The 24,575-nt window shown below is 42.5% G+C and overlaps 1 protein-coding gene across 5 annotated transcripts in view; it reads right to left on the reverse strand.

Moving 5' to 3' along the window:
* The window catches only part of SLC9A6 (solute carrier family 9 member A6), a 62,143-nt gene extending 44,048 nt beyond the window's left edge, over positions 1-18,095 (reverse strand). For 2 of the 5 annotated variants that reach the window (XM_003918323.3, XM_017954409.2), the window contains exons 1-6: positions 17,680-18,080; positions 8,265-8,464; positions 5,433-5,510; positions 5,056-5,132; positions 4,644-4,756; positions 1,403-1,508 (exon numbers count right to left, since the gene is read on the reverse strand). In XM_003918323.3, the coding sequence (XP_003918372.2) occupies positions 1,403-1,508; positions 4,644-4,756; positions 5,056-5,132; positions 5,433-5,510; positions 8,265-8,464; positions 17,680-18,004 (899 nt within the window). In that variant the 5' untranslated portion in view covers positions 18,005-18,080. Of the gene's footprint in view, positions 1-1,402; positions 1,509-4,643; positions 4,757-5,055; positions 5,133-5,432; positions 5,511-8,264; positions 8,465-17,679 lie in introns of all 5 variants that reach the window. The other 3 variants (XM_017954410.2, XM_009198332.4, XM_017954411.3) reach the window with 3 other exon arrangements.
* Positions 18,096-24,575: the final 6,480 nt, after the last annotated feature.

Below are 24,575 nucleotides of genomic sequence, written 5' to 3' on the forward strand. Positions count from 1 at the left end.
TTCAGCCTACCAATATACCTATGCATGTATAAAACAAGGTAAGTTCAAGGTTAATCACTGCAGCACCGTTTGGGACAGCAAAGGATTAAAAACCCTTCAAATGTGCTGCAATAGGAGACTGAGCAAATAAACAATAATGCAGTTCACACACAGAATACTATATAGCTGCAAAGAATGAGAATACTCACTCTTCTGATATGCAAAGTTCTCCAGAAGATAGACAGTGTGTGACTTTAAAAATAAGAAATGAGAGGTAAACGAGACTATTTATTCACAGTTGTGCCTGCATTTGAATAAAGAAATACTAAGATAGGTAAGACACTAATAAAAATGGTTATCTAGGCCAGGCGCGGTGGCTCACACCTGTAATCTCAGCACTTTGGGAGGCTGAGGCGGGCAAACCATCTGAGGTCAGGAGTTTAAGACCAGACTGGCCAATGTGGTGAAACACTGTCTTTACTAAAAATACAAAAATTAGCTGGGCGTGGTGGCAGGAGCCTGTAATCCCAGCTACTCAGGAGGCTGAGGCAGAAGAATCACTTGAACCTGGGAGGCAGAGGTTGCAGCGAGCCGAGACCGTGCCATTGCACTCCAGCCTGGGGAACAAGAGCAAGACTTCACCTCAAAAAAAAAAAAAGTAGGGGGACAGGTGGATGAGGACAGATGTAAGAGTGTAAATTTTCTGTGTGTAACTTTTTACATGGTTTTGATTTATGAGCCACATGAATATATTATATATTCAGAAAAAATTAAGGCCGGGCACAGTGGCTCACGCCTGTAATCCCAGCACTTTGGGAGATTGAGGTAGGTCGATCACCTGAGGTCAGGAGAAGACCAGCCTGAGCAATATGGTGAAACCCCATCTCTACTAAAATACAAAAATTAGCCGGGCATGGTGGCGGGCACCTGTAATCCCAGCTACTCAGGAGGCTGAGGCAGGAGAATCACTTGAACCTGGGAGGCAGAGGTTGTACTGAGCCGAGATCATGCCACTGCACTCCAGCCTGTGTGACAGAGTGAGACTCTTATTTCCAAAAAAAAAGAAAAAGAAAAGAAAATATTAAATCTAATTTAAAAAATAAAATGTTCATGTTGTAATGTTAAAACTGAATACAAAATTATATAGACACTACAATCACAACTATGTAACAATATCATACATAGAAAAGGGAAATGTTCTAGAATGTTTACAGTAATTGTCTTTAGGTGGTGGCAGTACATATTTTTTTCTTCCCTGTATTTTCCAATTTATCTATAAAATATGGATTTTTTCAAGAGGGAAAAAAATGCCTCATTCTTCCAAATGTTTCCATTCATAATGTACTTTATTCAATACGTGACTTTCAGTTCCTAGTACCCTCACACTTAATATTCAGAATATAATAAGAAAACAAACACTTACGAGGACAGCACTATGGCAACAGCATCATTGAGGACACTTTCACCAAAAAGAAGTGCATAGAGTTCAACATCAACTTGAAGCTCGTGGAATATAGCAAGAACAGTCACTAGCAAGTAAAAAGAGTCAGAGGAATACTTAGACATTACAAGTATAATATATTCTCCTCAGTAGATGACTATAAGAGTTATTTAGAAATTCATTTCTTCCTCCTAGAATTCAATCGTAATAAACATTCTCTTACCATATTAAAGATCCTGTAATTTTATGTAAATATTTTTCTTTCTAATTGTGTACCTGCACAAACTTCTCCTCTCTCTCTTAAAAATGGCTGAAAGTAAACTTGAAGAACTGAGTTGACCTACATTCTTCATGCAGATGTTAATAATCATGTCTTGTACATTTCTTTCCCACCTTCCTCGATCTTACAAATAATATATTCAGAATTTCTTATAGACCATGTAGTCATTAATCTTTAATGAAGAAGAAGATTATGAAAAGAATCTAATGTTGCAAACTGTGTTTCTTTGGGCCTTACAACTCATTTGTACTTGACTTACAAATTGCAAGCACAAAGGTTTAGCAAAGACAGTAGGAAATGAAAACATAGGTTTAGTTTTTGGTTGGGGGAAAATTTATGACCAGGATTACAGCTGCTGTAGTTGTCTTAATAAGAAGCCAACTATGAGGATACTCCAGCTTAAGAAGAAAAACAATAAATCTTCCTTTTAGGAAAGCAATTATGTGATAAATCTCAGAAAATCAGATGAGATTGAAGTTATATTTTAACTTTAATTACTAAGTCACATAGCTCAGTTACTAAAGAAACCCAAGCGGACATGAAAGATTAATATAACCAGAGGTGAGAGAGCCTTTTTTTTTTTTTTTTTTTTTAAGACAGAGTCTTGCTCTGTTGCCCAACCTGGAATGCAGTGGCGCAATCTCGGCTCACTGCAACCTCCGCCTCCCAGGTTCACGCCATTCTCCTGCCTCAGCCTCCCAAGTAGCTGGGACTACAGGTGCCTGCCACAACGCCCGGCTAAGTTTTTGTATTTTTAGTAGAGACAGGGTTTCACTGTGTTAGTCAGGATGGTCTCAATCTCCTGGCCTCGTGATCCACCTGTCTCAGCCTCCCAAAGTGCTGGGATTATAGGCGTGAGCCACCACGCCTGGCCGAGAGAGCTTTTTCAAATGCCAATCATAAAAACAAGAAACCTGCATTTTATTTATTTAACTTTTTTTTAAGAGACAGGGTCTTGCTTTGTCACTCAGGCTGGAATGTAGTAACACAATCACAGTTCACTGCTGCCTCAAACCCCTAGGTTCAAGTGATCCTCCTGACTCAGCCTCCTGAGTCACTGGGATTAAAGACATGAGCCATCATGTCCAGTACATTTTAAAAGTTCTAGTTTCTACTACAAAGCATTGAAGCTGGAATATACTGATACCAAAGCTCACTAAGACAAGGGAGAAGGAGAGTAGAGCAATAGTGCAGAATTTCTTAAAGAAATCCATACCTCACCCACCTAAGAGCAAGTTAACTATGGCAAAATAATAGAAATGGGGCAAGTACCTACGTAATTCAGAAAAAAATAACAGTTCAACTTTATATAAGCAAAAGATATTTGCTTGGGCTATTCAGGCAATAGTCCTACCAAACAAAACCAGAAAGTTGAAATAATGTAGCCAAGCCAATAGACTGAGATTTCTCATAGGATTTGAAAAGTTGAGAAGTTTGCTTATAATGAAAGGACACAGAAGCCAGAGACCACTGGCTCCTTGCAAAAACCATCCTACCTTCATGTTGATAATGGGAGTAGCTACAAACAACAAGAGGACAGCCTTGGTGGTCTTTAAGGAAGCAATTTAATTTCCAGTTTTAAAAATGCTAAACTACACAAATTCTCTAAAATGGCCTTCTAACTAATCTTTAAATCTTTTTTTTTTTTTTTTTTTGGAGACAAGTTCTTGCTCTTGTCGCCCAGGCAGAGTGAGACTGCAGCCTCATTGCAGCTCACTGCAGCCTCAAACTCCTAGGCTCAAGTGGTCCTCCCACCTCAGCCTCCCAACTAGCTAGGACTACAGGCATGCACTTCCATGCTCAGCTATTTTTTTTTTCTTTTTTTTTTGTAGAGACAGGGTGTCACTGTGTTGCCTAGGCTGGTCTTGAACTCATAGTCTCAAGTGATCCTACAGCCTTGGCCTCCCAAAGCACTGGCATTTATATGCATGAGCCACTGTGCCCAGCCAAAATATCTCTCATAGAGTATTGAACACATTTTTCTCCTTCCCACAAAGCCCTGTGTTATCAGAGTTAACACAGGAATTCAGAGATAACCTTAGGATTCTACCTTTAATTGTGCTGGGTGACAATTAAAGATGATTAACTTACAAGGTTAAAAAGCAAAACAAAATGAACTTCAACGAGTCTTAAAGCATGCTAAAAGAAAACTTCCATCCTTAGTTCAAAAACATCAGTCTATGTTCCTACCCCAACCTTTCCATTCTGTATCTTCTCCAAATTCCTAATTTGAATGTAGCTGTTAAGTTTACCAATACTCTATCAGGAAAACTAAACCCTAACTCAGTACAATTAAAATCATTCTGGAACACAACTTCTAGAAGATCTGACACTAAAAGTACAGGGGAACAAGTTGTGTTAATATTAAACAAACAACTGTACAATCATAAAGCTAATTTTATAAAAACAATTCTTTAATGTATATTAAAGTCCTCCAATGACTACAAATCAAACCTGTATTAGCACAACTGCCTTCTAACAATCATTTTTAAACATTTTTTCTTACTGTTAAATGCATACAGCTGAATAGAAACAGAAAGATTTTTAGGGAACTGGTTTTCTAAAAGCTTGAATGGAAACATATAATTACTACCCATTTAAACTAATCTATAATCTAGTTCATCTTCTTCTATACCCAATCACTAGGGATAAAGACCAACATGAATTTCTGAAGAAAGTACCTTACGGTCCTTGTTGAAACAGCATCAACTTGTGGACCAGTAATAGGCAAATGTAATAAAAACAAAAAAAGTAAAAGGAAACAAATTTGTGCTGAAGCCAAAAGGAATCATGAATTTTGTTTTTTCCTCCACAATTAGAAAGTATAGTACTAAGGAAGTACCTAATCATGAATTCTACACCTCAAAGAAAGAAAAACCCACATGTATTTGACTGCCAAACAATGTACCTCAAGTATGTAAACTCCACTCATATAAAACATACCTGGATCAGTTGCTGATACAATGGCACCAAACAGTAGGCAATCTGTAAAGTAAAAATCTCCTGCAAGTTGTCCCGTTACTTTCATCAGCGTTACACAGCCATACATTATTGACCTGTTCAATAAACACAGTCCTACTTTAGAAAAAAAATCAACTGTTAAAAAATTAGGATAAAGTAAGAATAAGAAGATGGGTTTACTGTAGTACTTTGTGACTAATCCCAAATTTAATTCATGTCATTGAAATATGGTAATACTTTGGTCTTAAGGAAAATTCAAACAACTTATTACCTATGAGAATACTGCAAAAGTCTTTAGACCCAGTCAGGAATATAACACTGCATAAATCAAAAATATATGACTTTAAAATTATAATTTGAAGGCTACAAAGTATTTTAAGCTTCAAATACTTACCCAATAACGAAACAAGAAATTGCTGTTCCAAGAAAAGCGTATGCTAGGATAGACCCGAGATTTCGGAAAAAATGTCTCTGACCAAAAAAAAAAAAAAAAGTTACACTGTTAGAATACTTACCAGTTATTTGAAAAAGAAAAGGTTTTCTATGCTATGCTAATATTAAATGCATTATTCACTAGGACTAAATGCATTATTCACTAGGATAAATAAGAGAAAGCATTCTTGTACAGGTATAAATTTTAACATCTAAAAAGGGTATGGAGAGGAGAAAGGAGGGAATCTGGAAAGAACAGCCCATTTCTGAAGTGTCAAATATTACAAAGCCCACGGAGTTTCAGATTATTCAAAGTATATGAAAGACAAAAGGACTTACCCTTTTCAGGCTATAACCTGCATAAAATATGATAGGAGGAAGTAATATGTTGAAAAATACTTCTGGATCAAAAGTAACCTGTTAAAATAAAGAGTTCTTTTAGATCAATTCCCTAGAAGATCTCATATTCCATTATCAAATAATCAAAAAGAAAAAATACTAAATGTTAAACTAGTCAAAAGCAAGAACATTACTGTGTTAACTTTAAAATATTTCATATAGGATAGCTTCTGTTCTACTTCTCAACCAAACGACCAGGAGATAGCATTGAAACAATCAGTTAAGGCCTATCTGTGGAAGGTGTATTAAAATACTATGCGATTAAAAAATGTTTCAGGAGGCTGAGGCAGGAGAATTGCTTGAACCTGGGAGGCAGAGGCTATAGTGAGCTGAGATTGCACCACCGCACTCCAGCCTGGGTGACAGAGCAAGACTCCAGCTAAACAAACAAAAAGTTAAAAATAGGGCCAGGCGCAGTGGCTCACACCTGTAATCCCAGCACTTTGAGAGGCCGAGGTGGGTGGATCACCTGAAGTCAGGAGTTCAAGACCAGCCTAGCCAACATGGTGAAACCCCATCTCTACTAAAAATACAAAAATTAGCCGGGTGTAGTGGCACGTGCCTGTAATCCCAGCTACTCAGGAGGCTGAGGCAGGAGAATCGCTTGAACTCGGGAGGCAGAGATTGCAGTGAGCCAAGATCGTGCCAGTGCACTCCAGCCTGGGCAAAAGAGTGAGACTTTGTCTCAAAAAAAAAAAAAAAATAATAAATAAATAAATAAATAAATAAGAGAAAGGATGAACATTATTTTTACTTTAAATAAAAGAAACCTGGCTGGGTGCAGTGGCCCACGCCTGTAATCCCAGCACTTTGGGATCCCGAGGCAGGTGGATCACTTGAGGTCAGGAGTTCGAGACCTGCCTGACGGACATGGCAAAACCCCATCTCTATTAAAAATATAAAATTAGCCAGGTATGGTGGTGCATGCCTGTAATCCCCGCTACTCGGGAGGCTGAGACAGGAGAAATGCTTGAACCTGGGAGGCGGAGGAGTCACAATCGTGCCACTGCACTCCAGCTTGGGCAACAAGAGCGAAACTCCGTCCCAAAAATAAATGAATGAATGAACGAAACCCCAAACTGGTAATATAAAACTTAAGAGTACAGTATTATTGTTGGCAAAAAGAAACAGATTTCTTACATAGATAACATCTCTAAAGGTGTATAATATTGTAGTAAAAAGTTTCTGTACGGCTCAGATTTTTACTTCCGATAGTCCACTCATTGTAAGATCTAGTCACCATAAAAATGTAAATGCTCCCTTCGTTCATAAGGCTGCAGCAGAATGTGACATGAACACAAAGCAGCTACACACAAACCCATGCTAAAACTTCATTTACTAAAACTTTTAAGGAATTGGAATTTTCCACAGGTGGAAAGAACTCTTGCTGCAAGGTAAACCTCAAGTTCATATGAAATTTTAAAAGCATTAAATATGGTCAGAAACACAACCAAGTAGCTATAAAAGTCAAGTCCTGTCTGCACTCCTAGCACTTTGGGAGGCTGAGGTGGGTGGTTCGCCTGAGCCCAGGAGTTTGAGACGAGCCTAGACAACATGGTGAAACTCCAGCTCTACTAAAAATACAAAAATTAGTTGGGTATGGTGGCACGTGCTTGTAGTCTGAGTTACTAAGGAGGCTGAGGTTGGAGGGTCGCCTGAGCCTGGGAGGCAGGGGTTGCAGAGAGCTGAGATCATGCCACTACACTCCAACCTGGGTGACAGAGTAAAACCCTATGTCAAAAAAAAAAAAAAAAAAGTCAAGTCCTGCCAGTGTAGCAGACAGAAGTGAAGGCAAACAGCAAAGGGCAGGAGAAAACAAAGAGATATGAGCAAAGTAGCACTGAGAAACACCACGATAAACCTATGAGGGAGACAGGAGAAAGCAGCTCCAGGGATGGCTGGGAGCGAGTACAATTGCAACCCAAACTCTAACATAAAGCTTTATGCACAGCATGGTACAATACCTCAGACTCACACTTAGGGCCCCTGAAGTTGTGTCAGATTGTGAATCAAAGAAAGATTAAATTGTGATCAGTATAGAATACAAGCAAGGCAAGAAAGAATTGAAAGAAATATTAATAGAATATTTTAGGTATTATCAAATAAAGCCAATGTGCTGAAGTACTATAAAACTATAAGGATCGGCTGGGCACAGTGGCTCACGCCTGTAATCCCAGCACTTTGGGAGGCCGAGGCGGGGGAATCACTTGAGGTCAGGAGTTGGAGACCAGCCTGGCCAACATGGTAGAACCCCCTCTCTACTAAAAAATACAAAAATTAGCCGGGCGTGGTGGTGGGCGCCTGTCATCCCAGCTACTTGGGAGGCTGAGGCAGGAGAACTGCTTGAACCCAGGAGGCAGAGGCTGCAGTGAGCCACACCACTGCACTCTAGCCTGGGCGACAGAGTGAGACTCCATCTCAGAAAAAATAAAACAAATAAAGAAAAAGAAAAAGAAAACTATAAGGACCATCTGCAAATGGAAAGAAACGCTTATAAATTCTGCTTAACTCAATCCCAGTCTCCATTTATCACAACAAGCTGTAAACAACCCAGAGTGAAACAAAAAGAGTTATACTACTTAGCCTCAATCAGAAAATGAGTTGTACAGGCATATCCATTTCCTTACATTATTACATTTGTTAATTCAGGTTTTACTCCATTTAAAAAGACTCATTATTTTAAATATCATTAAAAATCCATTACTTATTTTCTCCTGAATCATTTTGCTGCTAGACACAAAAAAGATTCAAACATTTCCTTTAAGAACTTACCTTTCTAAGCATTTCATTATCTTGAACATTATTGAGTTCATGTGAACTAATCTCTCCTTTCAGCGTATACTCATAAAATTTTCCACTAACATTTACCAGTAAGGTAGTTGGACTTGACTGCACTTCACAGCTCAGGGTCACATTATTTACATCACTCGGAACGTGAATGCCATACCGAAGCACAAGGCCCACCAAAAGACCTGGAAAAAAGAACAACATAAGCTCTTCTTGCCAACAGAGACCACTTCTTTTGTACCCCACGCATAACTATGAATAAGAGAAAATCTCTTATGGTAGTTCCCTGTAGGTCAGAACTGATTTTTAGATGGAAAGCAGTTAAGTTTTAAAGTATTACTAAATTCATACAACAAACAGCCCAGTCTTCATATAATCCAGTGAAACAGGAGAGAAAAACATTCCCTAGGACAGCAGCACAGATTGCTGCATTTCTAGATCAATATCTAAACAAGTAATGAGGAAGGTAACAAAAGGAGAAAATATCTTCACATCATCTGTAGACAGAATGTACTCCAATGTGTCCCAACTCGACAGTGCAATCATGTTGGAAATGTGTTTTCTGGCCAGGCGTGGTGGCTTATGCCTGTAATCTTAGCACTTTGGGAGGCTGAGATGGGCGGATTGCCTGAGAGCTCAGGAGTTCGAGACCAGCCTGGGAAACATGGTGAAACCCCATCTCTACTAAAATACAAAAAAATCAGCCGGGCGTGGTGGCGGGTGCCTGTAATCCCAGCTACTCAGGAGGCTGAGGTGTGAGAATTGCTTGAACCCAGGAGGCAGAAGTTGCAGTGAGCCGAGATCATGCCACTTCACTACAGCCTGGGCAACAAAGCAACACTCTGTCTCAAAAAAATAAAAATTAAATAAATAAAACAGAAAAAGAAAAAGAAATGTGTTTTTCACCTCCATCCATCAATTTATAAGACCTAAACAATGCACTTCATAAGTTTATTCCCAAAGCACATGGTTGGCCAAATAATGCACATTTAACAAATTGAAAAGTCAATAATATTTGTAGGTTGATTGAGTTCTTCTACTTCTAAAAGATCAGATTTTAATTTTAAATTATCTGCTTCAAAATCAAAACATGGAACAGAAGTCCTGAATCTGGCACTATGACATACAGATTGCTAAGATTATACCTGGATCATCCAATTGACATTCAAATATGCACAATGTTTTAGGTACTATAAAACTAATTTTTTTTTTTTTTCCTGAGATGGAATCTTGCTCTGTTGCCCAGGCTGGAGTACAGTGGCATGATCTCGGCTCACTGCAACCTCCGCCTCCTGGGTCCAATCAATTATCCTGCCTCAGCCTCCCGAGTAGCTGGGATTATAGGCGCACACCACCACGCCCGGCTAATTTTTGTATTTTTAGTAGAGATGGGGTTTCACCATGTTGGCCAGGCTGGTCTCAAACTCCTGACCTTGTAATCCATCCACCTTGGCCTCCCAAACTGCTGGGATTACAGGCGTGAGCCACCATGCCCAGCCCTATAAAACCACATTGATCAACTTAATTGTTTAATAATGGCTTTACTGATATCTAATTCAAACACCAAAAGTTTATCCTTTTAAACTGTACAATTCAGTAGTCTTTAGTATATTCACGAAGTTGGATATCAATCACCACTATCTAATTCTAGAACATTTTCATCCCTCCAAAAAGAACCTCACACCTACTAGCAGTCACTCTCCATTCCCCCATGTCCGAATCCAAGGTCCCTGCAACCAGTCATCTACTTTCTTTCTTTATGGACCTGCCTTTTCTAGACATTTCATACAAATGAACTCCTACAATATATGGCCTTTTGTGTCTGACTTCTCTCACTCAGCATAATATTTTCTTTTTTTTTTTTTTTTTTTTTTTGAGATGGAGTCTCGCTCTGTTGCCCAGGCTGGAGTGCAGTGGCCCGATCTCAGCTCACTGCAAGCTCCGCCTCCTGGGTTCACGCCATTCTCCGGCCTCAGCCTCCCGAGTAGCTGGGACTACAGGCGCCCGCCACGTCGCCCGGCTAGTTTTTTGTATTTCTTAATAGAGACGGGGTTTCACCGTGTTAGCCAGGATGGTCTCGATCTCCTGACCTCGTGATCCGCCCGTCTCGGCCTCCCAAAGTGCTGGGATTACAGGCTTGAGCCACCGCGCCCGGCCAGCATAATATTTTCAAGGTTTATCTATGTTGTAGCATGGATCAGAACCTCATTTACTTTTATGGCCAAATGATATTTCATTGTATGGACATACCTCAACTACAAATAAAACCTAAACTTCTGGAACTTTCCTTAACTCCAAGATGCATAGTATACCACTACTAACTGCATTTTACCTTCCTATTGCCTTTCATTCTGACTAGCCAGCTATTCTTTTAACATGTGAATGAGTGTATTATGCTAGGTAGGCCTCCAGGGTTCAGAGATGAAAACAAGGTCCCTCCTTCAAGGAAAACTTGGACAATCATAATGCTATATATATATATATATATACATACACACACACACGTACACACACATACACACACACACAAGGTATTATAAAAACAGAAAAGAGACAACTACCCAAGCCTGGGGGAGTAAGACATTAGGGAAGTCCTTCCGGAGATGTCACCTGGGCAGGTAACAAACTAGAAGAAATAGGTATATTCCAAGTAGGGGAATAGTAGTACATATCCAGTCAAGGATGGAGAGAACACAGCCCATCCAGTGAATCAAGTAGTTCAGTATGGCCGGCTTATAAAGTGACAAGAGTTGAGGTTTGAAAGATTGGCAGGAGTTGAATCATAAAAGATCTTATCTGTTGGGGAAGGGAATTTGAAGTTTATCCGAAAAGTAAAATGAAGTCATGGAAGGCAGAGGCTTGATATCAGATTTCTACTTTAGAAAGACTGGCCTAGACTAGAGAGGGTCTAAAAGGCTAGATACAGGGCTACTGCAGGCATTCAGGCAATAGGAGTTTAGGTCCTAACCTAAGAGAGTACTGACAGGAGGGGAGAAGGATTTTAAGAAGGTATTATATTTTAGTAAGATTTATTGACTGAGTAAAATAGACTGTGAGGAAGGGAGATGAAAGACTAAGAGGAACCTTAATTGACTTGGTAACCAGGTAGGTAAGTTGGCCTGAGCACCGAGGGGGATAGCAAGGCCATTCAATGAGGTAAGGAACATATACAGATGAACAGATTTACAGGGGAAAAGGCTACGTTCAGTTTTGGACAGGTTGAGTTGGATGTACTTGTGACACACGCATAGTTGAGTATATGGTATCTGGAGCTAAAGCCAGGGGTCTCAACTGGAGTTATACACTGTGCAGTCATAAGATGGTTGAAGTCAGATGTAGATGAGATCGCCAGGGGAGCAAATAAAATGGGAAGAAGACCATGATATAGATCTGGGGTTTGATCTATTAATAGCCAACATTAAGGGTCTGCTAGAGGAGAAGGAGCTGATGAAGGAGTCTGAGAAGGAAAACCCCACAGGTGTAGAAAAAAAAAGGAACCAGTGGTGGCAAAGTCAGGAAGAAAGGGAAAAAAAATCGTTTTTGAGGAGAAGGAAGTGACAAAAACTATCAAATGCTACAGTAAAGTGAAGTAAGGCAGGCATTAGAAATATCCATTGGGTTTAGCAACAAGGAGACCATAGGTGACCTCGATAAGAGCAGTTTCAGTGGAGTAGCGGGGGTGGAAACCAGACCCAAGTGAGAAGTGATGAAGCAGAAATGAGGAGGTATAAGAGCAGTAGTTGCCAGCCGGGCACAGTGCCTCACACCTGTAATCCTAGCACTTTGGGAGGCCAAGGCGGGTGGATCACTTGAGGTCAAGAGTTTGAGACCAGCCTGGTCAACAAGGTGAAACCTCATCTCTACTAAAAATACAAAAATTAGCTGAGGGTGGTGGCGGGCGCCTGTAATCCCAGCTACTTGGGAGGCTGAGGCAGGATAATTGCTTGAACCCAGGAGGTGGAGGTTGCAGTGAGCCGAGACCATGCCACCGCACTCCAGCCTGGACAATGGAGCAAAAACTCTGTCCAAAAAAAAGGGCAGTAGTTGCCCAGGAAGCAGGGAGGGAGTAGAGAGGAGTGATCCTTCTAGTCAATTTAGAGTCACATATATTTTTTAGAGTAGTAATGATTAATTCCTGAACAGTAATATAATGACACCAACTTTAAAAACGTTTAAACAAAGGTTCAAATTTAAAATAAACGAAAGACACCCTTTAAAAATATCTTACCTCCAAAAACAAAATTAAAAACTGACTGTTAGATAGCAACTGTGCTTGACAGACATAACCTAGAAAAGCCTGTAGATCCAGTCGTTCTGCCTGTATGAGATAGAAACAGCTCTTTTCTCTACTATTCCACGAGAGCTAATTAAGAGGCTCAGGAAAAGCTGTCCTCTTATATTTACATGCAAAAATCACAGACAAGCTACTACAAATACTAATAATGGCAGCATAAATTCCTTCCATGTCCCCAAGCCCAACCATGGTTTTTTTGGTTTTTTTTTTGCTTTGTTTTGTTTTTTGGAGACGGCGTCCTACTCTGTTGCTGAGGCTGGAGTGCAGTGGCGTGATCTCGGCTCACTGCAACCTCCGCTTCCCGAGTGCCCACTGGTTCTACTGTCAGTCCAACCCTATGCTGAAGCATCACTGGGTACCCCGAGGAGAGCTCAGCACTTGGGCAAATTTGAAACACATACTTTGGTCAATAAAACAACAGCATGGAGAATAATTATTTAGGTTGGAAACAAAATCAAGATCCCTTTATTATGGCACCAGCCATCTGAAAAATTGGGATTTATCTGAAAAAAATTCACAGATAAAGTTAACAAGGGTTCTTTAAAAGGCCAAATCCTAGTCAGAGAGTCAAAGCAATTCTCAGTGAAGGGATACAAAAACAGTGCTTTGTTAAGAGGCTAAAGCAGAAACTTCTAGCCTCCTACATAGAGGGAGGCACAGAAAATATTTATATTATGAAATTTTAAATGACCACTAACAGGCAACAAAGAACACAACCACAGCTGGACGCTGTGGCTCACGCCTGTAATCCTAGCACTTTGGGAGGCCGAGGCGGGTGGATCACGAGGTCAGAAGATCGAGACCATTCTGGCTAACACGGTGAAACCCCCGTCTCTACTAAAATTACAAAAAATTTAGCTGGGCGTGGTGGCGGGCACCTGTAGTCCCAGCTACTCTGGAGGCTGAGGCAGGAGAATGGTGTGAACCCAGGAGGCGGAGCTTGCAGTGAGCCAGATAGCGCCACTGCATTCCAGCCTGGACAACAGAGCGAGACTCCATCTCAAAACAAAAACAAAAACAGAAAAACATAACCATAAAGAGATATCTTTCACAAAACAGAGAGGTCCTATCCCTCCTACACATTTCTGACCCTCCTGTGCTGAAAACTCCCCCAGTGATACAAAATTCAGCATCACCCAAGGCCCCACTAATGTGTGATTCTCCCAGGCTGGCAGCGACTGGTTTCCTCATGGATTTCAGCCCATTCTTCCAGCCAATCACACCTGAAGCCTCTGATAGTCAAAAAATATAGGAAGAACATCAGATCTAGGGCATTAAGTGTGACCAAAACTGATACAATTTCTACAGATTAGTTTTGTGAAAGATATGATGAGAAATAAGGTATGAGCCATAGTCATTAGATGATAAGTGCTTTGTGGGCAGATACTGTGGCTTAGACATGTATTTCTCATCATATCCCATACATCATAGACATCTAATCAATATTTATTGATGAATCACATTGGTTAAGCCTCAGACTCCGGATGCCTTAAGCTTAAGGCAAAACAAATATTTCTGCCATATTTTGCTTTTTACACCATCTATAAGCACACCATAGTGAGTGATCACTTTTCAGACTTAAATTTTAACTACCTCGGCAACTTTTACTAACAGTGACTCACTTTTAAGCTTCTTAAGAAAGCTAGCCCAATGAGCAAAACATGTGGGTGCTTTGTGATTGTGTGTTTGTAACTGGAGCAATTGGTCTATATTACAATCTAGAAACTGACTACTTTGGCAATTTAAACTGTTTTTACTCTTGCTTCTCAGATAAAGGAAAAGCTCATTTTTAATAGCATTTTCCAGGATTTACATAGCTAACCCAATATCACAGGAATAAGATCACTGGTGGGCTGAATCTTAGAGGTTTAGGCATTCCATTTTGACCCCAGAGTCATGCTGAAAAATAAAGGTCTTAAAATAATATATTATTAATAATAAGATAGCCATGATGTTGTGAGAGCTGTAAGAAAAATGACAGACATTAAATAGGACTAGAAAATTTCAATTTCTGGCCAGGCGAGATGGCTCACACTTATAATCCCAGCACTTTGGGAGGCCAAGGTGGGAGGAGAGCTTGAGCCCAAGAGCTTGAGACCAGCCTGGGCAACATGTGAAGACCCCCCTACATTCGCGTCTCCACAAATATAAAAATAAAAAATTAGCCAGGTGTGGTGGTGCACACCTGTAGTTAGTTACTCAGAAGGGTGAGGTGGGAGGATCGCTTAAGCCCAGGACATTGAGGCTGCAGTGAGCTATGACCCCACCACTGCACTCCAGCCTAGGCAACAGAGCAACACTCTATCAAAAATAGAAAAAAAAAAAAGAAAAAGAAAACTTCAATTTTCATGGTATTGAAAATACTTTGACCCCCCCACAAAAATAAAAGAAGGAAGGAAGGAAGGAGGGAGGGAGGGAGGGAGGGAGGGAGGGAGGGAAGGAAGAAGGAAGGAAGGAAGGAAGGAAGGAAGGGAAGGAAGGGAAGGGAAGGAAGGAAGGAAGGAAGGGGAAAGGAAGGAAGGAAGGAAATATTTTGACCCAATCCCATCTATTCTCAAACTGGACTTGCAAGTTAAGTTAGGAGGCTGTTTGGTCCACAGCACCCATTGCCCACAATGAGAAAATAGGATAGGTTAAAGAACGCCAAGTCAACTCCAGATTTGACTCCCAGACTAACACTCTCGCACTCTACAGTCCACAAGAGATACCCTTGTTTTTCCTTCAAAAAATATTAACACCAAGGTACTCTATCACTTTTTATTAACTTAGAAACCTCACAAAATGCAATCGGTAATCCTTCTTTTCCACTTCAGTCCTAGAGTTAGATGAGGTTAGTGATATCAGCTACCAAAGAGAAAATATATCCAGGGCAATTCAAAGCCCCTATTTGATTCTATTAAAAAGACTGTTATTTGTCCCTTGACTTATGAGACTGACCAATTAAAAGAGTTGTTCTGGGCCTAATCTGAGAAAATGCAGTTTTAACAGCAATAATAATAATAATAGCACAGCTATCATTTCTTGGGCATTTACTTAAGGGTCAGTTACTAGTCTAAAAACATGTCTTCCTCACAGTAATCCTACTATCATCATCCCCAAAGTATAGATGATGGTAAAAAAGAGTAAGGGACTTGTCTAAGATCACACATACCTATGGGCAGAGTGGGGTGGGAATCTAGGTCTGATTCTAAAGCAGGGGTTGGAAAACTACAGCCCTTGGTCTGTTTTTGTACGGCCCGAGAGCTAAGAATAGTTTTTATGTTTGTCAAACTTTGTAAAAAAAAAAAAAATCAAAGAAAAAATGCAACAGAGACAGAGATCTATGTATCCACAAGGTCAACAATCATTACCACCTGGCCTTTTACAGAAAAAAAAAAATTGCTGACCTCTGGTCTAAAGCCTTGTACCTTTAATTACCACATCATACTATGTCCCTCTATAAAAGAAGTATCTGTGATCAGTTCATTACTTTAATTCGATAACACTCATTTGGCATTTAACCAAATTTAAGATGCCATTATTTTACTTATATGATCTGCCTACAAGTTCCTTGAAGGCAAAGATCTTACACCTCTTTGTATTTTCTGAGCATAATACATAGAAGGTTTATCAATAAATGTTTGTTGAGGATAGTAAATCACACACTGTTATGCAGAAAATTACATAGAAATGTATAGCTTATCTGGCCAATGTGGCTTAAGGCGCACTGCAAATGAAATGCAAAATATATGAAATATAAAAGCCATCTAATATGTCTAAAAACTAGGCATCTTAGTGAGCAGAGATATTTTACACGCAGGCTCAAAACTGTATTCTCTTACAAAGGAAAAATAAGCCTGAGTTCATGCATTTTCCTGAGGCACACAACTACCTTTCCTTGCTACCCTTGAAAGATGCACATTCCAGAAGTCTGGATTTACTGGGGGGCAGGGGTTTGCATGGAGAAATGTCTTTTGTGCCAAAGCTTCATCTACCTATCTGCAAGTCTGAGAGACAAACCTCGACAAGCTCATTGGTTTAAATGTTCCAAATGAAGATAATCTTCACAAATGTACTGCACAGAAAGAATTGTTTGTCCGCCCTCATCTCTTCAGCAATACCCGCACAGTCAGAGTAATACAGTCGGCAATATGTATCTTCTTTTCCCCTCTTGAGGCCCCAGCACAGCTCAAAATGCCTCTGAGCCCACACTTTGATTTACCCTTCTCGCCTTGTCACCAAAAAACAAATAAATAAACCTCAGAAAGCAGACTGAGACACAAGAACCGAAGCCATTTATTCTACAATCGGTCAATAACCTCATGCCAACAGCAAGTCACCCATACTGCATATGCGTGGTGTTTGTAATTACTGTTTGTCTGAACTGTCCTGATCATCGTATAGTACACTACACTGCTGGAAGGACCTTAACTCTTCCTCGTCCTCACTTTTGTTCGCCTGAATTGAAAGGGTCAACCATATGTATCCATATCAGATATTAGAGGAATAGTACAATAAATGGGACGTCATTAAAAATGCCCTAAGCCTTCTGTAGCCTATTTCACGTTCGGGGTTTTTTTTTCGGACTCCACAGGAATAAGATCTTCCTTTGCAACCTCGAAAGGACAGGGCGTAGCAGGAGCTAGATGATGAGTAAAGGTCGACTCTGGCTCCAGAAGAACGCCAGATTCTGGGCAGTAGAGATACTACTGCAGTTTCAATGAACCTTAAACAAACTGACACCCCAGAGAAATGGATCGCAATGGTGTCTCCCCTCCCCCAGGCTCCAGCCCAATTCCAGACACCGCACCCACTCCTTTTCCATCCTCAGCCCCGGGTCCCGAGCTTGGTAGGCAAGGAAAGGGTGGGGGGTGGGGGTGCGGAGGAAAAAGGGGGTGGGGTCGGAAGCGAAAAAGGTGTGGAGAGGCAAAGAAAATGGGGCGCGAGGCTTAAGAGGAAAGGGGGTGAGGCAGAGAAACGCGGGGTAGGGGGAAGGCGAGGCAGAAAATGGAAGGAATTGGAAGGGGAGCCGAACGTAGGCCGAGCAGGGCCAGGAGAGGAGGCGAAGCAGCCGGCGGGCAGAGAAAGGGGCAGCGCCAAGGGGCTGACAAGGGTTCAGGCACTTGCCATAAATCATAGCCAGGCCGGTTTCGTGCAGGAAGCGGGCCCGGCGGTGCTTGAAGAGCCAGATCGTGAGAATAGTGAGGGTGAGCAGCAGGATGAAGATGAGCAGGTTGGCGCTGTCCTGCCGGTGGCTCTCCTCGGCTTGCTTCTCCGACACGATCTCCTCGTCCATGGCTCTCGCCTCTCCGCCGCCGCCGTCCGAAGCCCCTGCCCAGTCAAAGACGCCCACTGCGAGGAGCAACCAAAGGGGCCGCATGAGCCTGCGGGCTCGGGGACCGCCGCCGACGCCTCGGCGGAGGGGTGCCCGCCGCCAGCCGCGCCGAGCCATGTCTCCCCCCGCCTCCCGCCCCTACCTCACCGGCGGCCGCCCGCGGTCGGACCACTCCCCGAGGGCTCACGGGAAAGGGGCGGGGCCCGGGGGTAGCCGTCGGAGCGCGCGCCGCCGCAGCCGCTCTTAAAGGGGCCGCGGCATCCCAAGCTCGCTCTGCCCGGTTCCTTTGCCCCTCTGTCCTAGGTCACACGCACCCATAGGCGCTGCCGGGGAATGAAAGGCCGTCTAAACTAGCCCACTGCCTTCGGCTAAAGAAATATCAGCTCAGTGTAATCAAGCAGAGGCAGACTGCGCTGTCTACTTTGATCCTATTCTTAGAGCTCTCAGGGGAATCGATCTTTCATAACCCATCTCAATATCGTCCCCCAGTGTCTCTTAACAGGATAAGTCGTCCCCTTGGGAGGAGCCTCAATCTCCATCTCTGTAATTTAAATTTAAATCGGATTCTCCTTGTATTGTCCTCATTGGAACACACACACACACACACACACACACACACACACACTGCACTGTAGCAGTTCATAAAACAATCGACTCGAAGGTATGGATTATGTGTGTGTCTGTGTAGTCGGTTTTCTTTACATGTAAACATCTGATATAAGTCATCTCTCATAATAGGAATCTGTACACAGAAACTCATCAACCTTACAGCAAAGATTGGATCGGTTTGTGCTTAGATTTTCCAATGCTCGTAAACACTTCCCTCCTGAAGAACAAATCTTGGGTAGTGTGGTGGATTTCTCCTTCTCCTCTTGCTCCTTTTAACTGCTGTTTTAAAGTAAATGTTCCCAGCTCAGAAGTCACCTTTGACCCCTATCTCTCATCTCTCCTCTTTAGTATTTCTCAGGATAGTATTTTTCTTTCTGTTCTCAGCCTGTCCAACCTCTCTCACCAGAATTTTCAGTTATCGCCTCCATACTGGAGCTTTGTTTTTTGAGAACAGTGACTTCCTATTTTTTCCATATTTCTCAGATCGCTCCTTAGTTTGTGTGGGCTCTTCGTTTTCTCAAGACTTTGATTTCAACATGAATGAGCTACAAGTCTCAAGCCCTGGCCTGCTGCCCTAACTTCAGGCCTCTACCTGTTGGATTCTGAGCATACCCTGTTGAGGCTCCTACCACCCTCAAAACTAAAAATATTTTGAAATGAGCTCATTTGAAATGAGTTCCCCCTACAAGTGCAAATTCCTTCTCAAATTCTTCATACCATCAGTGGTACCACTATCAGTTCAATTCCTATCATTCTGCCTGGAACTCATGATTCTCAAATCTTTCTTTCCATCTCATGGCCATATAACCTCCTTGCTAAAACAAGTAATACTCAGGCAACTCCAAGCTGTCCCTCTGTGTATTCATCCTCACTAACTGGCTCTCTAAGCTCTCAGGATGATAAGCTAAACAAAAAAAGCACTCAAACGATGTCCAATTCCACTTTCTGTCCATCGGGTCAGGAACTGTCCCAGATCAGAGCCAGTGACTGTGTGCCCATTCTCTGCTGTTAATACTTGGGTCTGTGTCTTCCCAAGAAACCTCATGGCTGCCTGTTCCCATATACTCTGATTCCACTCGAACCACACTGTCCTGTTCACGCAGGGCTGGGGTTTGTGGAAGCAAGAAACCTAGGTGAGGATCCTTCCCAGTCTCCCCATCATCCCCTCCCCAGAAGACCTAGTAAATGAGCTTACCTGCTTCTTCACGCCTAACTGCTCATTTCAAGGCTGTTTTGTCCCAGCACAAACCCACTTTTCACTGAGTGTTTGGAACTTGAAGAAAAAAAAAGGAGCCACAGATTGCTTCCCTGACCAGAGTCAGCAAATGTGTTCAAGCACCAGACTCTACCTCTGTTTATGTGGCCCCAGCAACTTAGTATGCCCCTCAGCAACCTCTTTGTATTCGAGTTCCAGGAGGAATCTTGAAATGGTAATAACTTCTACAGGGCAGCCAATCCCCCTGTGGCATCCGCTCCCCCCAGAATGTACTTCTTTCTTCATCTAACACTGCTTTATACTTCTGACGCCTACACCCCGGTTTCTCCTCTTGCTACTGCCCTCCCTTTCCATCTTTGTCATTGTGCTCCCTGGAATGTTCTTCCTTGTAAACATACTACTCAATCCTCTCAGTCACTGCATGGATGGCCCCTCCATCTCCTTTCATTACCAGAACCCACGTCTCTCCCAGGATATCACACGCTCAGACGCTGTTGCAAGTGGAGGTTGTTCATTCTCATTTGGTCACAGCCCCACTGTCCTACACACATAACACACGTATACACAACTCACACCCTGCATCAGGTGACCTGAAGGAGTTGGCACTGTGCTCACTTCCCATTGTTTCACATTGTTTCAAACTCATTACCCCTCCACCCTCCACTGAAGCTCTAACACCTTCTCCTTCCCCATGGTCGTCACTTATTGGCTTCCTGGTCACTCCTACACATTCGCTGAGTACTAGGGAATCTGGTTCACAGGCTTCCTCTTTCCTCCCACCCCACTCCCCAGGCCTGACATCATCCTGAGTGACTTCACTGCTCATATAGACAACTCACCCCGAATCCAGCCTTGCTTCCTTTGTCACTGAGAAAGTCAAGGCATTCTGGAAAAATCCTACCCTGCTATCTACTTAAATATCCCAGCAGTGCCCATCCTTTCTTTCTCCTCTCAGCCACAGTGGAAGAGGTGTTTCCTTCTCCCTTAAGAAGCTAATTGGCCAGGCATGGTGGCTTATGCCTATGATCTCAGTACTTTGGGAGGCCAAGGCAGGTGCATCACTTGAGCCCAGGAGTTCAAGACCAGCCTGAGCAACATAGCGAAACCCTGTCTCTACAAAAATCACAGAAATTAGCTGGGCGTGGTGCGCGCGTGCCTGTAGCACCAGCTACTGAGGAGGTTGAGGAAGGAGGAGGGCTTGAGCCCAGGAGATGGAGGTTGTAGTGAGCTGAGATCGGGCCAGCCTGGGTGACAGAGTGAGACCTTGTCTCAAAAAAAAAAAAAAAAAAAAAGTGAATTGATCAAACTGTACTCTGCATGTCATCACTTCCTTTCCTCTTCTTCTAAGATCTACTCCAACAATCACCGCCCCCCCCACCAACCCGCCCCCGCCTCCACTATCTTCAGTGGCTCCTTCTCTATCATTTCTTTCTGCTCTCCATGAACATTTTCAGGTCTCCTCTGAGAAACACCTTTTCATCCACACCCCTCTGGCTACTGCACTATCTCTCCTTTCCTCTTCAGAGATAAGCTTCTCAAAGGAGTTATCTGCGTTCTCTGCACTCCCATCCAGGGAGTGCAGGGATAGTCCAGGGATTATCAAAAATCAGACTACAGTCTGAGGGCCAAATCCAGCCTCCTACCTCTTTTTGTATGTCTTGAAACTAAGAATGTTTTTCACATGTTTTAAGGGCTGAGGCCGGGCGCGGTGGCTCAAGCCTGTAATCCCAGCACTTTGGGAGGCCGAGACGGGCAGATCACGAGGTCAGGAGATCGAGACAATCATGGCTATGTCCATTCCTTTACTTATTGTCTATGGCTGCTTTAGCGCTACAAGGGCAGAGTTGAGCAGTTATGAAAGAGACTGTGGACTGCAAAGTCTACATATATAGTATCTGGCCTTTTGCCAGAAAGATATGCTGACCTTTTCTTTAGTCTCTGCCAATCATTCCTCTACACTTTTATAAGAGGGGTGATTCTGGAACACAAATCCTCTAATACCCCCGCCTTGCTTTTGGCTATGGCTCCTTAGCCTGACACCCAATGCCCCACACACCCTGCCTCCAGACTGCCTCTTCATCCTTATATCCTGTCCGTATTTCCCAAATATATTTTGCTTCCGCCATTCTGAATTCCTTCTAGTTCCTTGAATGCTTCATGTGGTTTCTTGCCATCTATGTGCCTTTCCATGTGTTCCTTCTGCTTAGATAGTCCTCAACTTTTTCCCTCACCTAACTAAGTTCTACTTGTCTGACAAAACTCAGATTAAAGATCACCAAATTTTCCAGGATGCCCTCAGGCTGAGTTAGGAGCCTGATATGGTTAGGCTCTGTCTCCCCATCCAAATCTCATGTAGAATTGTCATCCCCACGTGTTGGGGGAGGGACCTGGTGGGAGGCGATTGGATCATGGGGACAATTTCCCCCATGCTGTTCTTGTGATAGTGAGTGCGTTCTCAGGCTATCTGAGGGTTTAAAAGTGTGTGGCGGTTCCTCCCTCGCTCTTTGTTTCCTGCTGCCATAAGAAGACATTCCTTGCTTCCTTTTTGCCTTCCACCATGATTGCAAGTTGCCTGAGATCCCCCTCCCCAAGTCATGCTTCCTGTACAGCCTCCAGAACTGTGAGTCAATTAAACCTCTTTTCTTCATAAATTACCCAGTCCTCAGGTAGTTCATTGTAGCGGTGTGAGAATAGACTAATACAGGGCCCCTCTTCAGAAAGGGTTCCATGGCCCCCTGGGAAGATCTCTATCCTAGTAGCTCTCATGATGTATTGTCATGTTTGATTGACAAGTTCGTCATTCAACAGGTCATGAGCATCTTGAGGGCAGGAACTAGGCTTCATTTATTTCCTTACAGACAGCATCTAGCATAAGGCCTAACCAAAACAGAAACTTAATAAAACATATCTGTGCATCAATAAATGTCTCTTAGGCCAAGCATGGTGGCTCACACCTATAATCCCAGCACTTTAGGAGGCTGAGGCAGGAGGATTGTTTAAGGCCAGAAGTTTGAGACCAGCCTGGGCAACATAGTGAGAACTCATCTCTACAAAAATTTTAAAAATTAGCTAGGTATGGTGGTGTGCACCTGTGGTCCCAACTATTTCGGAAGCTGAGGTGGGAGGATTGCTTGAGCCCAGAAGTTCGAGGTTACGGTGACCTATGATCATGCCACTGCACTCCAGCCTAGACAACAGAGTGAGACCCCGACTCTAAAAATAATAAATAAATATCTCTTAAATTTAATTAAGTGCCAAAGAAGTCTTCATATCTGCAGATAACATTACATTTTTCCAGGTAGAGAGATTCAATTCAAGGATACACTGAAAAGAGAGCTTCACTCAGTGTAATACTAGATGACTGAACAGCATAGATAAGTTTAGTCAACATAGTCATTGATTCATTGGAGGTGCTTGATAAACACCGAATTGAATAATTCATGTATTGGCGGGAGGCTGAGGCAGGAGAATCACTTGAACCGGGGAGGCCAAGGTTGCAGTGAGCCGAGACTGCACCATTGCACTGCAGCCTGGGCAACAGAGTGAGACTCTGTCCTTAAAAAAAAAAAAAAAAAAAAAAAAAAAATCACATATTGGGGACAGGCTGAAAAACTAGGTTGATGTCATATTGTGGAAGTTCTCTATGCCACAGAAAATTTTAACTCATTCATTTTCCTGGTCAAAAACCTCCCCAATATTAATTTGGCAACAGGAAAGAGGGTGAATGAAATGTGGAGGCCAGTGCAGTGACTCATGCCTGTAATCCCAGTATTTTGGGTGGCTAAGGTGGGCAGATCACTTGAGGTCAAGAGTTCAAGACCAGCCTGGGCAACATGGTGAAACACCATCTCTACTAAAAATACAAAAATTAGCTGGGCGTGGTGGTGTGCACCTGTAATTCCAGCTACTCGGGAGGCTGAGGTGGGAGAATCGCTTGGACCTGGGAGGTGGAGGTTGCAGTGAGCTGAGATCGTGCCACTGCACTCCAGCCTGGGCAACAGAGCAAGACCGCATTTCAATAAAAAAAAAAAAAAAAAGAAGAAATGTGGAAAGATAAGTACTAGGGAGGCCAGTTAGGAGGTTAGAAAGGTCATCTTGCTGAAAAGTAGTGAGGCCTTAACTTAGCAGGTGCAGTAGGAATGTATATGGAAAGTTAGATGCAAAGAGCCAATGCAGAGGTAGGATTAACCTGTCTTGGAATTGATTGGGTGGGTGAGTGGGGAGTGCCTGAGGAAGAAGAACTGAGAGATGACTCCAAAGGTTTGAACTTGCATAACTGAAAAACAGAGGGCTGTCAGTAGCATTAATGTGGGAGTCAGAAAGTAGAGCTCAACTATAGACAGGTTGGATTTAAGGAACTGGTAGGATATCCAAGAACAGATGTCAACATAGGCACTTAGAAACTTGGCTCTGCAGTTCAGGAGTAAAGACTGGACCAGCGATGGATTTTTGAGCTATATGCATAATATTGACGCTGTGACAGCGCCAAAGAAGAGAAGGTGTAAAGAGACTTGGACTTGAGGTAGTAGTATAGAAAATGCCTATATTCGTGTGGAACAAAGAATAGGTCACAGATATACCCAGGATAAGGATGCTGAGGTTTTCAGTTTTGTTACTGAAATACCAGGAGTCCCATCTAGGCCCTGCTGCTCGCTGCACAGAAAACCAATCACTGAGACAGTGAGTACTGCCAAGGAAGAAAGCTTTAATTGGGTGCTGCAGCGGAGAAGATGGGAGCTCAGTCTCAAATCCATCTCCCTGACCGACTAAAACTAGGGGTTTACAAAGCAGGGAAGAAATGCAATAATGTATAAGAAGACAAAAAGTGGGGAGGGGAAAGGAAGCAATCATGATGAATGAGGG

The sequence above is a fragment of the Papio anubis genome, chromosome X (assembly GCF_008728515.1).
Source record: "Papio anubis isolate 15944 chromosome X, Panubis1.0, whole genome shotgun sequence".
In the NCBI taxonomy this organism is placed as follows: domain Eukaryota; kingdom Metazoa; phylum Chordata; class Mammalia; order Primates; family Cercopithecidae; genus Papio; species Papio anubis.